The sequence below is a fragment of the Thalassophryne amazonica genome, chromosome 7 (assembly GCF_902500255.1).
Source record: "Thalassophryne amazonica chromosome 7, fThaAma1.1, whole genome shotgun sequence".
Taxonomy (NCBI): Eukaryota; Metazoa; Chordata; class Actinopteri; order Batrachoidiformes; family Batrachoididae; genus Thalassophryne; species Thalassophryne amazonica.
The window spans coordinates 98,035,857-98,048,826 of NC_047109.1; the positions used below are offsets into that span (position 1 = coordinate 98,035,857).

Here is a 12,970-nt window from a genome sequence, read left to right on the forward strand (position 1 = left end):
GTGTCCTTCCCCTAAACCAGTGATACTCACTATTTTTTTTCTCAAGAGCCACATACGAAGAAAAAAACCAGGAGGAGAGCCGCATATGTACATTAACATACCACGCCTTTGCAAATGTGCACAAACGTCCAAAAAAAAGACAAAATCAATATATTTTCAATTAAGATATTTATTACCTTAGTACTGGGATGAGCGGAACATTGCTTGCATAGCCTTGACCTTCTTGATGTTGTATTTGTAGTTTGTTGTTGCAATCACAGTAAGACATTCAAGATGAGCATTTGTCAGTTGGTTTCTCTGTTTCCTCTTGATAGTGTTCATAGTTGAAAATGTTGACTCGCAGGTGTATGTGCTCACGAAAAAAGACATCACTTTCTGCACAAGTGGTTTCAAAGTGGGAAAGCTTGCTTCAGAAACCAAACTCCATAAGTGGCCAACACATGCTTTGAGTTCAACCTGGAGAATGGCATTTGTTTGCAGCTCAACTATTTAACACTCCAGAGCAGCACAATCACAAGGGCAGAGCTGAGTGATGGATGGAGTGAGAGAGGATACATCCATGTGGAAGGGGTTTTCAATAAAATTGAAAATGTTCTGATGTTCAGTCACATCACTGAACCTGGATTCAAACTCAAGCTTCAGCTCCTCCCAAACTTGAACAAATCCAGTGTAGCTGAAATGGTGCAGCAGTGATGGGTCTCGTGTGATTGTTTCTCTGAGTTTTGGGAAGTGGATGAGTTCTCTGTCAGGTATCCACAGAGCAGTTATTTTGCTTTGGAATGCTCTGACTGCCCTCAGCATGTCACTTGGGAGCTTGTCTCTTCCTTGGAGTTGCTGACATGTAATGTCAGTAAGGAGGGCCAGCTGCACAATCCACTGTGGGTCTTTCAACTCTGGCTGTTGCTTCCCCTTGCTGTCCAAGAAGGTGCTGATCTCAGGAAGGAGGCTCAGGAACCGCTTCAGCACTTTCCCACGAGACAGCCATCTTACTTCATTGTGCAGCACTAAATCGCTGTACTCTGTTTCATAGTCCTCGATTAACTGTCTGAACTGTCTGTGGTTTAGTGCTCTTGAAACAATGTAGTTGACCACATGCACAACAATTTGCATCAAATTTTGAAATGCATTATTTCTGAGTTTTAACACCAGGGTCTCCTGGTGGATGATGCAATGGAAGCGAATGAATTTTGGCATTTCATCCCTTTTTTTCATGAGGCCAACAAGACCTTTCTCTTTGCGTTGCATGCTTGGGGCACCATCAGTACAGACACTTGCGAGTTTGGGCCAGCTGAGATTATTTTCCTCAAAAAATGCCAAAAGTGCATTCAGGATATCCTCGCCTCTTGTTTGGCCCTGGAGTGGTAGTAAACACAACATTTCCTCTTGAAAAGAGTTTTCTTTTGGGAACCTCACCCAAACGCACAGCTGAGCTACATCGGTGATGTCAGTGCTTTCGTCCACTGCCATGCTGAAGCAAGGTGCGGCGCGCAGATCAGCAAACAGCTGGTCACAAATGTCCTTTCCGATGTTTTCCATCCGCCTCATTATTGTTGAATCAGACAGCTGTAGTGCTTTTAATCATTTAATGATCTCGTCCTTGTTGGCGAAGTCTCTGAACACTATTTCCGCGGAAGCCAAAAAACAGTGTTTAACTGTTTCGGAGTCCGAGAAAGGTTTTTTTTTTTTTTTGTCCCAGGCAAAATCCACGCTATCTCAAAAGACGCCTCTGTTAAAAACTCTGCAGCAGAGCTTGTCTTGTGGATAAGTCTTTGCTGCTCACCAAGTGAAGTAGTGAGCTGTGTTATTTTAATCTTTCTTACTTCACTGCCAGGTGGATAATTTTCATTAAATTGTGGATGCGCTGTTTTGAAATGCCTCTCCAAGTTACTCCTTTTAAAGCAGGCACGGGTTTCATTGCACAATAAGCACAGCGGGGTCGTGTTATGGAGAATAAACAAAAACTCATCCGTCCATTTATCTTGAAATTTCCTGTGCTCATCTTGTATGCTTCGTACCTTCCTTTTTGTACTCTGACTTTCCGTTTGGCTGCTTGTCCCCTCGTCGGGGTCTGCATGCTGATCTTCCTTACGCTCTCTCCCCTCTCTGTTTCTTGCAACTCTCTGTCTTTCCATCTCCTGCATCAGCTATTTTCTTTCCCTTTTTAATTACAAAACGATCCATTTTGTCATCTGTGATTTTTGCATCTCACATCCGAAGTAGCCTATTATATGACATCGCTGCACATGCGTTCACAAATGGTTGGTGGGGTGCGTTGCCAGGTCTGCGAGCCGCCAAGTAAAGCTTCACGAGCCGCGCAATGAGTAACAGGGCCCTAAACCATGATGTTGAACAATCTTTGTTTTCAGGTCATTTGAGAGTTGTTTAGAGGCTCCCATGTTGCCACTCATTAAAAGAGATGCAAAGAGGAGAAACATTTATAAATGGGCACGTTAAATACCCTTTCTCATGATTTGATTGACCTGTGTAAGGAGGTCAAGGGTCATTAAGCTTACCAATTTTGTGTTCCAATAATTAGTTCTAAATGTATTAAAATCAATAAATTGACAAGGGTGGCCAAATTTATGCACCTGCCCAATTTTGTTTAAAGAATTATTGCACACTTTCTGTAAATCCTATAAACTTCATTTCACTTCTCAAATATCAGTGTGTTCGTCTACTATATGATATATTTAGCTGAAATTTCTGATCCAGACAACCAATGATTTATAAAGGAAAATCATGAAAATTATCAGGAGTGCCCAAACTTTTGCATACAACTTTATATGTGAGCGAAAGAAACCACTTTTTTTTCTGTAATATCTAGGGATGGATATTGATAAGATTTTATCTATCGATGCCATTATCGATTCTGCTTATCGATCCGATTCCTTATCGATTCCCTTATCAAAACCTTACAGGTTTTCTATGTATTTCCTTGAGTCTTAAAGTAAATAAATATGAAATTAGTCACTGTATCCTTGATCTCTGGACATAAATAAAAATAAACAAAATTGTTTTGCTTTGAAATTATTAATTCAGACTGGATTCTATCGTTCTATCTTGACTTGTCAGAGAGCCGCGCAACGTTTGAAGCTGTATGAACAGAACGGAGGACGATTTTCGTTTTTCTCGCAACGAGGCAGGAGCCCCAGTTAGTAACTGTAATCTGCACAAAAGTGAATCACAACTCATATTCAGGGACGAAAGTGGTGAGGAAAAAAAAAAAAAAAAGCTGAAACCCAAAATAACCCCCCAACACCACCTGCACGGAAATGTTTCAATTCTAGAAGCTCTGAAATGCAATCTGGGACTATTCTAGACGATAAACTGGAGTGAGTGCAGCATCCATTTAGGTAAGAAAAAAAAATACAACTTATTCAAATTCATTCCAGTAGTATTTTGCTCTTACTAGGATGCAGCAGTTTTCTAGTTTGGCAGATAGTTCTGGAGGAAATCACTGAAGAAATTAACAAAGTGAAAATATGGTTTGACCGAAACAAACTGTCATTAAACTTAAATAAGACAGGGATGAAATGGAGGTGTATGAGTCACGAGGTGTTCACAGGAAACACTTATTTCTGTATGTATTTATTTATGTTCATTGTTAGTTGCTATTATATACGAGGTCTGTCAATAAAGTATAGGTCCTTTTTATTTTTTTCAAAAACTATATGGATTTCATTCATATGTTTTTACGTCAGACATGCTTGAACCCTCGTGCGCATACGTGAGTTTTTCCACGCCTGTCTGTGACATCATTCGCCTGTGAGCACTCCTTGTGGGAGGAGTCGTCCAGCCCCTCGTCGGAATTCCTTTGTCTGAGAAGTTGCTGAGAGACTGGCGCTTTGTTTGATCAAAATTTTTTCTAAACCTGTAAGACACATCGAAGTGGACACGGTTTGAAAAATTAAGCTGGTTTTCGGTGAAAATTTTAATGGCTGATGAGAGATTTTGAGGTGATACTGTCGCTTTAAGGACTTCTCACAGTGCGGGACGTCGCGCAGCGGTCCCAGGTGCCGTTGTCAGCCTGTTTCAAGCTGAAAACCTCCACATTTCAGGCTCTGTTGATCCAGGACGTCATGAGAGAACAGAGAAGTTTCAGAAGAAGTCGGTTTCAGCATTTTATCCGGATATTCCACTGTTAAAGGAGATTTTTTTAATGAAAGACGTGTGGATGGGTGCGCGCGTCGGGACGCAGCCGGTGCGTTGCGGCGGCACAGGAAAAACACCTCCGTGTTGATAACCATTTGTAAAATCCAGGCGGCTTTTGATGGCTTTCAGCGGAGTGAGTATATGAGAAATTGTTTAACAGCTGGACATGTTCCAACTTGTCATTAAGGCTTCCAACAGAGGTGTTTTTCCTGTGGCGGAGTGTCGCAGCGGCTGCAAGCCGACGCTGCAATCCGTCCGCACGTCTTTCATTAAAAAAAAATCTCCTTTAACAGTGGAATATCCGGATAAAATGCTGAAACCGACTTCTTCTGAAACTTCTCTGTTCTCTCACGACGTCCTGGATCAATAGAGCCTGAAATGTGGAGGTTTTCAGCTTGAAACAGGCTGACGACGGCGCCTGAGAGCGCTGCACGACGTCTCGCACCGTGGGAAGTCCTTAAAGCGACAGTATCACCTCAAAATCTCTCATCAGCTGTTAAAATTTTCACCGAAAACCAGCTTAATTTTTCGAACCGTGTCCACTTCGATGTGTCTCACAGGTTTAGAAAAAATTTTGATCAAACAAAGCGCCAGTCTCTCAGCAACTTCTCAGACAAAGGAATTCCGACGAGGGGCTGGACGACTCCTCCCGCAAGGAGTACTCACAGGCGAATGACGTCACCGACAGGCGTGGAAAAACTCACGCATGCGCACGAGGGTTCAAGCATGTCTGACGTAAAAACATATGAATGAAATCCATATAGTTTTTGAAAAAATAAAAAGGACCTATACTTTATTGACAGACCTCGTATTTCCTGTTGTTTCTATTCAGGTTCTTTTTGTCTCTTTCTCTAAAATTGTATATAATAATCATTAGATTATTAATATATAAGCAAAAATAAATTTAAGGAATATTACAATTTGAAAATAAATGCACCCGAACGTGATGACAGCTGCAATTGCTAAATGCTAACTTTTAACATTGAAAATGCCATAGATTTGCTAACGCGTTAGCATCGCTCCCGTTTTTAAGTTATAAAATACATCTATCAACTGTTTCAGAAGACCATAACAGGTCGGTTTAACATAGAAAAGGTAAATAATACTCAGACGTATGCTCTTTAGGGTTTTAGCGGGGGAAAATTAAGCGAAAGAAATAAACAAAGCAATTGATCGAAGCATTGCTTCAATCTGCGAACCACTGCTTCGATTGGTTCAAGGTTCAAAGCAAAGCCGCGCTGCAGAAAAGTTGATTAAGGATCCGCTGCAGGGTCTGTAATCAGTGTAGAGAAATGATCATTTTCCTGACAAACACCCGCCAAAACAACGGCCACTCTGAAGGACCGATAACAGAATCGTTAAGCACAAAGCTTATTGATGTCGGTGGATCGAATCATTTCTTAACGATACCCGAAAGGAACCGGCTCTCGATACCCATCCCTAGTAATATCACAGACGTGTCTGCCACCTCCTGGATGGTTTGTGCATGTTGGATAAATGATTGAAACTTACAATCAGCTGAACTTGCATGTGGCCTGTCTCCTGAACAGTGGACACGTCACAGTGTCTGTTCGCTGCTGCGTTCTACCCAGCCAACATGTTAAGATAGCAGCTGCAGAGAGAAATGTGATGCCCACTGCCTGGGCAAAATAAATAAATAAAAAAAAACACAACAGGAAGGTAAAACCTGAATTAAAGAAAGGGTCAGCGTGTGCGGTACTGCTTTATGGTGTTGTGGTACAGAAGGGTTCCTTTAAAAACAAGATGTGAGCTTTCAGCTGCAGTTTGCCAGAAGATACATGGGAGACTCGAGCAGAGATGTGACTTGTATGAAAATCCTTCTCTGTCCCTGTCAAGATTACATAATGTGTGTGCCACGCAATCTCACCTTTAGCACTGAAAAGGCCACTTGGCTGAGTGGTGAAACATTGCTGCAGGTTAAACTTTCAGGCTGCTCTCACTTGGTTGATTGAGAGTCTTCATCGACACTTCTTTTTGATTGCTTTTGCTGGCATTTCATGCTGTTTTTCTGTCTGTTTTTCATGTAAAATATATTTGCTCATTGATTGAAACACGTTGGGTAAATAAAATGTTCTTTTGTTTTAGCCCATACTGCAGCTGATGTCACTACATCCAGCAAAGACAAAGGTGGAAGCAGTGAACCATGTAAGTCAGCCAAATTTTTGGGATTGTAAAAGGGAGGGGAGGGGGGCAGATACTCACAGTCACTATAGTGGTGATCAGTTTTCTTTTATTCTGGCATCATGTTGGCGCCATTCTTCTGTAAACAATCGTGTACACAGTGCAGTATCGAGGTCAGAAAAACTGAGGTCATGTCCACATAGCATACAACAAGTACACTCAACAAAAATATAAACGCAACACTTTTGGTTTTGCTCCCATTTTGTATGAGATGAACTCAAAGATCTAAAACTTTTTCCACATACACAATATCACCATTTCCCTCAAATATTGTTCACAAACCAGTCTAAATGTGTGATAGTGAACACTTCTCCTTTGCTGAGATAATCCATCCCACCTCACAGGTGTGCCATATCAAGATGCTGATTAGACACCATGATTAGTGCACAGGTGTGCCTTAGACTGCCCACAATAAAAGGCCACTCTGAAAGGTGCAGTTTTATCACACAGCACAATGCCACAGATGTTGCAAAATTTGAGGGAGCGTGCAATTGGCATGCTGACAGCAGGAATGTCAACCAGAGCTGTTGCTCCTGTATTGAATGTTCATTTCTCTACCATAAGCCGTCTCCAAAGGCGTTTCAGAGAATTTCGCAGTACATCCAACCAGCCTCACAACTGCAGACCACGTGTAACCACACCAGCCCAGGACCTCCACATCCAGCATGTTCACCTCCAAGATCGTCTGAGACCAGCCACTCGGACAGCTGCTGAAACAATCGGTTTGCATAACCAAAGAATTTCTGTACAAACTGTCAGAAACCGTCTCAGGGAAGCTCATCTGCATGCTCGTCGTCCTCATCGAGGTCTCGACCTGACTCCAGTTTGTCGTCGTAACCAACTTGAGTGGGCAAATGCTCACATTCGCTGGCGTTTGGCACGTTGGAGAGGTGTTCTCTTCATGGATGAATCCCGGTTCACACTGTCCAGGGCAGATGGCAGACAGCGTGTGTGGCGTCGTGTGGGTGAGCGGTTTTCTGATGTCAATGTTGTGGATCGAGTGGCCCATGGTGGCGGTGGGGTTATGGTATGGGCAGGCGTCTGTTATGGATGAAGAACACAGGTGCATTTTATTGATGGCATTTTGAATGCACAGAGATACCGTGACGAGATCCTGAGGCCCATTGTTGTGCCAACATCCAAGAACATCACCTCATGTTGCAGCAGGATAATGCTCTGCCCCATGTTGCAAGGATCTGTACACAATTCTTGGAAGCTGAAAATGTCTCAGTTCTTGCATGGCCGGCATACTCACTGGACATGTCACCCATTGAGCATGTTTGGGATGCTCTGGACCAGCGTATACGACAGCGTGTACCAGTTCCTGCCAATATCCAGCAACTTGCATTGAAGAGGAGTGGACCAACATTCCACAGGCCACAATTGACAACCTGATCAACTCTATGCAAAGGAGATGTGTTGCACTGCATGAGGCAAATGGTGGTCACACCAGATACTGACTGGTATCCCCCCCAATAAAACAAAACTGCACCTTTCAGAGTGGCCTTTTATTGTGGACAGTCTAAGGCACACCTCTGCACTAATCATGGTGTCTAATCAGCATCTTGGTATGGCACACCTGTGAGGTGGGATGGATTATCTCAGCAAAGGAGAAGTGTTCACTATCACAGATTTAGACTGGTTTGTGAACAATATTTGAGGGAAATGGTGATATTGTGTATGGAAAAAGTTTTAGATCTTTGAGTTCATCTCATACAAAATGGGAGCAAAACCAAAAGTGTTGCGTTTATATTTTTGAGTGTAACAAGGGTGAAAGGCATTCACTTACTTTCAAAGGTAACTTTTAATGTCCTATGTTAGTTAAAGTCTGGAATTCTTCCAAAGGCAGTGAAGTCCTGGAAGAGTTCTGAGCTCAACAGTATACTGGAGTTAAAACAAAGAATCTGAGCTCAGAGTGTAGCTTTGACAAACATGCTGCTTCCAAATTAAGGTCCTATTTCTTTTGATGGCTTTCTATAATATTAATTTAGTCATGGTTCTTTCCCTGTGTTTAGTATTTAGCCCCGTTGCTTATCTCACCTGTAATTCTACAGTCTTAACATGTAACATCGGGACAGGGAAACAAAAAAAATAGTAATTGTAGGCGAGTGAATTAGTCCATCCTCACTGGCTCGTTTAAATAAATTATTAGTTCTTCATTAGTGTTTTCATTGTTGTTGTGCCTGGCTAACATGGACACCTTTTTTCTTTGCTGTTTGCTGCAATTCAAATCTACCTATGGGTGCAAATAAAGTCACCTGAACCTAAATTAAAAGCTGCAGGCGGGCCATCAGTTTGAAGGTGACGTGTCACCAGCTGAGGTGTGTATTGCAGATGTATGATGGAGTTATCAACATTGAGGTGATGAACATATTTTTGGGGAACGTTAAGAAGGCACCTAGCTAAAGTGCTGTAACTGATGAGGTGCAGAACGTTAAGAACGAGTTTGAATTGCCAATAAAGGTAGTTACACCTCCTGTTCTACCACCAGCAATGTCATCAGCTACATCTTCTGCTTCTGGAACCTGCTGCAGCAGAGTTGCAGAAGACACCCACCGCTGGTGTCAAAATCAATTTTCTGTTTTTCAAAGGGATTGCAGTTGATTTGCACCCTCGTGTTAAGATGGCTCAAACACAAGTGAATGGAGTGAGACTGCAGAGTTGAGTTTCATATAAAACATCATAAAACTTTGAGTTTCATATAAAAGCTCCATATAAAGTGCTCCAGCATGAATGGCTCTTGTTCAGCCACAATAAATTAAAAGTTTGACTTGCTTAAAATATAAAATTTCTGAAGTCCGCAGATTAAATTGGGCATTTCTTGGGGGGGGGCATTTCTGTCGGACTTGGTTGATTCCAGCCGTGCGTTTTATCTGGGGAGCATGTCCTGTAGGTCGGCCACAACGTAGGCGACTACAGCCCACAGTGCTGAGCAGAGGTCCATCTCTCGAGGATCCTGAACAGTCATGGTATCGCCCTCACTGTGGTGGAACCAAAAATAGCGCCTGTCTTCTACATGGAGGCTCGCACCTGGATGAGTGAAACACAAGAAAAAACAAACATACTGTGCTTCTAATCTGAGAATTCTAGTGGAATTTTTATACGGTCCTGGACTTTAAACGAAGAACACTGAAACTTTGCTTGCACTTGCATTTGTAGTTGAGTTTTCTGCAGAAAGATGGAAGGATTTTGTTTTGACCAATCAGAAGGTGGTAGAGGAGCATAAAACAGCCGCGAGCAGAAGTGAGGAGACACCACAGGCAGGTGGAGCACCACAGCACCCTCACAGGGATACATGTTAACAAAAACTAATGCCAGTGGTGCAGAGGGAGGAGCAGCACAGCTGCTTCCACTGTTCCAGCTCGCTGCCACGCCACCATTGCTTTTTCTTGCTGTGCTGAGTGTTTTTATTGTTCACAGCTGATCATTGGGGTGAGTGTATAAAAGCATCACTCTCTTTGTTTTAGGTCGACATATTTCGGAGTGTCAAACACGTGGGCTGTCAGACTGAGGTGGGCGTTTTGGCAAGAAGAAAAACAGTTGGCACGCAGGTTTCATTGAGAACCCTGACGAAACGCCGAGATAGAGGTATGTATGCCCTCACCCTGTGAAGTCCATCAGTACTCACTGGTTTACCCATCTTTTTTGGGGGGGGGTCTTTCTCTTCCCCCTTGATGGGTTAGTTGAAAATTAAAATTTAGTTTAAACTATTTAGTAATACGATGCTGTTGACTCTAGTTTTTACTGATTTATGTTGCAGAAAAAAGTCCCAGTTGATAGAACCATTAATTCTGTTTTTGTTTTTTTTTTGTTTTTTTGTAGCAAGCCAGGTAAAGGTGAGATGTCAAGATTTGGGCGTCGGCACGACAACTGTCCCCTTGGATCGTCTCCAAATCTTCATACAGCCAACGGTAACAGAGACCTCACCCAAGAGACCTCGTTTAAGCCTTCAGCGAGAGGACTGTGGTTAAATTTTAAGAACTGCGGGACTGAAACACAGTTGTTCAGTCTGTCTCTCCAGACGTGCCGTGAGCTGCTTACCACCACTTCCCACTTTTCAGAGAGTTTTGTCTGTAAAGCGGCTTGTTTGTGCAATTAAAGGCAGCTTGTGATGTGAAGAGACAAGTCCCAGGATTTATCTGTCGTTTTGGTAACGGTGGTGGTTTTAGCAGTTGCATGTGTCCAGTTGATCTGGTCCTAATCCTGCTGCTCATTCCTGGTTTTTCCTCAGAAACATGTAACATGGAGAAGCAGCATCGTGAGCACATCTGACTGTAAATGATGAACTGCAGCTCTGTTGGCAACTGTTATTTAAAGTGCCTTTAAGCAAGGCACCAATGCCTGGGCTGCTCAGACTTAGTTTGCAAGGAACTAACTGCTGATTTCTGTAAAAATGTTTCTGGTTAGATTACAAACCACAATATGGTGTGTGAGTAAACCTGAATCCACTGTGTAGGAATCTGTCAAATCTGAAAATATTTTAAGAGCGGAGGGATGAAAATGTCAACGGTTCATGTGATGTTACTTTATTACAAAATTGGATCTTATTGTTCTTTTGTTTTGTTTTCTCATGCAATAACAGCAAATAGTTTTAATTAAATAATGTTTATGTACAATTTCTGATTACTGTCATTTATTGATGGGGAAAAAAAAACAGTGAAAGCAAACTTTTTATCCCCCAGAATAAAATCGATCATGTCGAGCAACAGCAGTAAGGATTTAGAGTCTCATGGAAAAACCTAGTCAGCAATCTTCCGCACTGACAAACTCCTCGTCAGTGAAGTCTAGCAGCTGGAGGGGAGTGGGGAAAGATCCTGAACCCACTCCGGGTGAAGAACGTTTATTGTTATTCACAAGGGCAACAGCAAACTGTCTCTCTGCCTGCTGACTGTCCTCTCTGCAGTCAGTCTTTTATACTACCATGTAGCGCCCTCTACTGGTGACAATTACACCCTTACCACTTTCAGAGACCACAGAATCAAGCTTCAAATGGTCGAAACTAAGCTGATTTTTTTTTTAGGGTGGGATTGAACTTACTAACTCGCAGTCTGATTTTGTGGACTCCAACTCGCATGAGTTTGGGGCTCACCTGTATTTAGCATAAGGGTGCACTTGGGTGGTCCCTCCAACAATATTACTGATGACTCTTGTTAACGCTTGTTGCCAAATGTTGCAACTCTGCTCCACAGACTTGAACCTTAACTTTGCTACAGAGATAAACGTAAAAAGGTCCAATTGAGGTTTAAAAAAAAAAACCTGCTTGACTTTACAAAATCTCACTTGAAAGTAAATTTCCACACACCACCACACTTCATTTTTCAATACGACTGTGGGCTGTTGTATGCATCACTTTTAACAGGAACCGCAGACTTGTTTGGGGAAATGAGTTGCTTCTTTTTTTGTTTGTTTTAAACAAACTACTTTGTTCTAAAACAAACACAAATTCATCATTTTATATTCTCAGATTTTTTTTTTAGATTTTGCTGCCAAGATAGAATCTTTTGCGTTGGGCCTGCTGGGGAAAAATGGAACAACTGACTATACCTGGTACTCCTGCCTTTATCCAGAATGAGATGTCTGTCCCTTTTCCATCTGGTTCCAATTTGATCACATTAATAGGAGCCAAAAGTTTGACCACCTGTTCCATCACCTGTCAAACAGAGAGGTTCCGCACACGTCATCGTCATCTTACCCATGCTGTTAAACAGCTTGTAGACACCTCATGATGGCTTACATTATACAACATTGTGCTCAGTTACAGATCAGAGTGGAGCTGCACCGTGACGTCAGTGACTGATCTCTTCAAAACCGCTTTGCTTTGTGTTACATGCATGTCTCTCATATAACTTGTAAAATCTAGCGAGAAATAAACATTTCTAAAATCAAAAATGCAGTTTTTGGAACCTAATACCACCGCTGAACTTATTTCCTGGATGCTAGCATAGTGACGTCACAGGCTGGTAGCTAGCTGCAAAACTTTTTGTGTATATATCTTTGTCATATATTATGTAAAAGACAGCTTGAAATAAGCACTTCTAAAACTGAAAATGCTATTTATGTAACCTGATAACACATTTTGCGGCTTTAGCGTGCACCCTAACTTCAGCTAACTCAAAGCTACTTCCTCTCACTCATCTTCAACTGCTTACTCCAACTAAAGGTCGCAGGGGGCTGGATCCATCCTAGCAGTCAGAGCGTGAGGTGGGGTACACTCTGGACAGGCCACCAGTCTGTCACAGGGCCACATATAGACAAACACATTCACACCTGCACCTACGGACAATTTAAAGTATCCAATCCACCGAACCTGTGTGTCTGGGTGTGGGATGAAGCCGGAGCATCCAGAGAGATCCCACGCAATCACGCAGAGAACACACAAACTCCACACCGAAAGACCACAGGCAGGAATCAAACCCCTGATCTTTGCGCTGTGAGGCAACAGAGCTAACCACTAAGCCACCTTGCTGCCCAGCTAACTTGCTATGGAGTTAAATTTTTCTCATTAATACCAGCAAATGCACAGAGGGTGATCTACAAATATTCCATGATTTGCATAACTGCCGCTTTTGTCAAAAGCTCATGTACACGCACAAGAAAAGCCTCCTGCAGACGCCGT

At 42.4% G+C, this 12,970-nt stretch overlaps 2 protein-coding genes across 4 annotated transcripts in view; one reads left to right on the top strand and one right to left on the bottom strand.

The window, feature by feature from the left end:
• LOC117514648 (THAP domain-containing protein 10-like) overlaps nucleotides 1–10,743 on the top strand; it is a 59,489-nt gene extending 48,746 nt beyond the window's left edge. For all 3 annotated transcript variants that reach the window (XM_034175200.1, XM_034175199.1, XM_034175201.1), the window contains 3 exons: nucleotides 6,259–6,318; nucleotides 9,822–9,942; nucleotides 10,177–10,743. In XM_034175200.1, coding sequence (XP_034031091.1) covers nucleotides 6,259–6,318; nucleotides 9,822–9,942; nucleotides 10,177–10,325 — 330 coding nt within the window. In that variant the 3' untranslated portion in view covers nucleotides 10,326–10,743. The remainder of the gene's footprint in view (nucleotides 1–6,258; nucleotides 6,319–9,821; nucleotides 9,943–10,176) is intronic.
• LOC117514647 (carboxypeptidase Q-like) overlaps nucleotides 7,998–12,970 on the bottom strand; it is a 45,793-nt gene continuing 40,820 nt past the window's right edge. The window contains exons 10-12 of the mRNA XM_034175198.1: nucleotides 11,899–12,004; nucleotides 9,217–9,384; nucleotides 7,998–9,171 (exon numbers count right to left, since the gene is read on the bottom strand). Of these exons, the coding sequence (XP_034031089.1) occupies nucleotides 9,224–9,384; nucleotides 11,899–12,004 (267 nt within the window). The 3' untranslated portion in view covers nucleotides 7,998–9,171; nucleotides 9,217–9,223. The remainder of the gene's footprint in view (nucleotides 9,172–9,216; nucleotides 9,385–11,898; nucleotides 12,005–12,970) is intronic.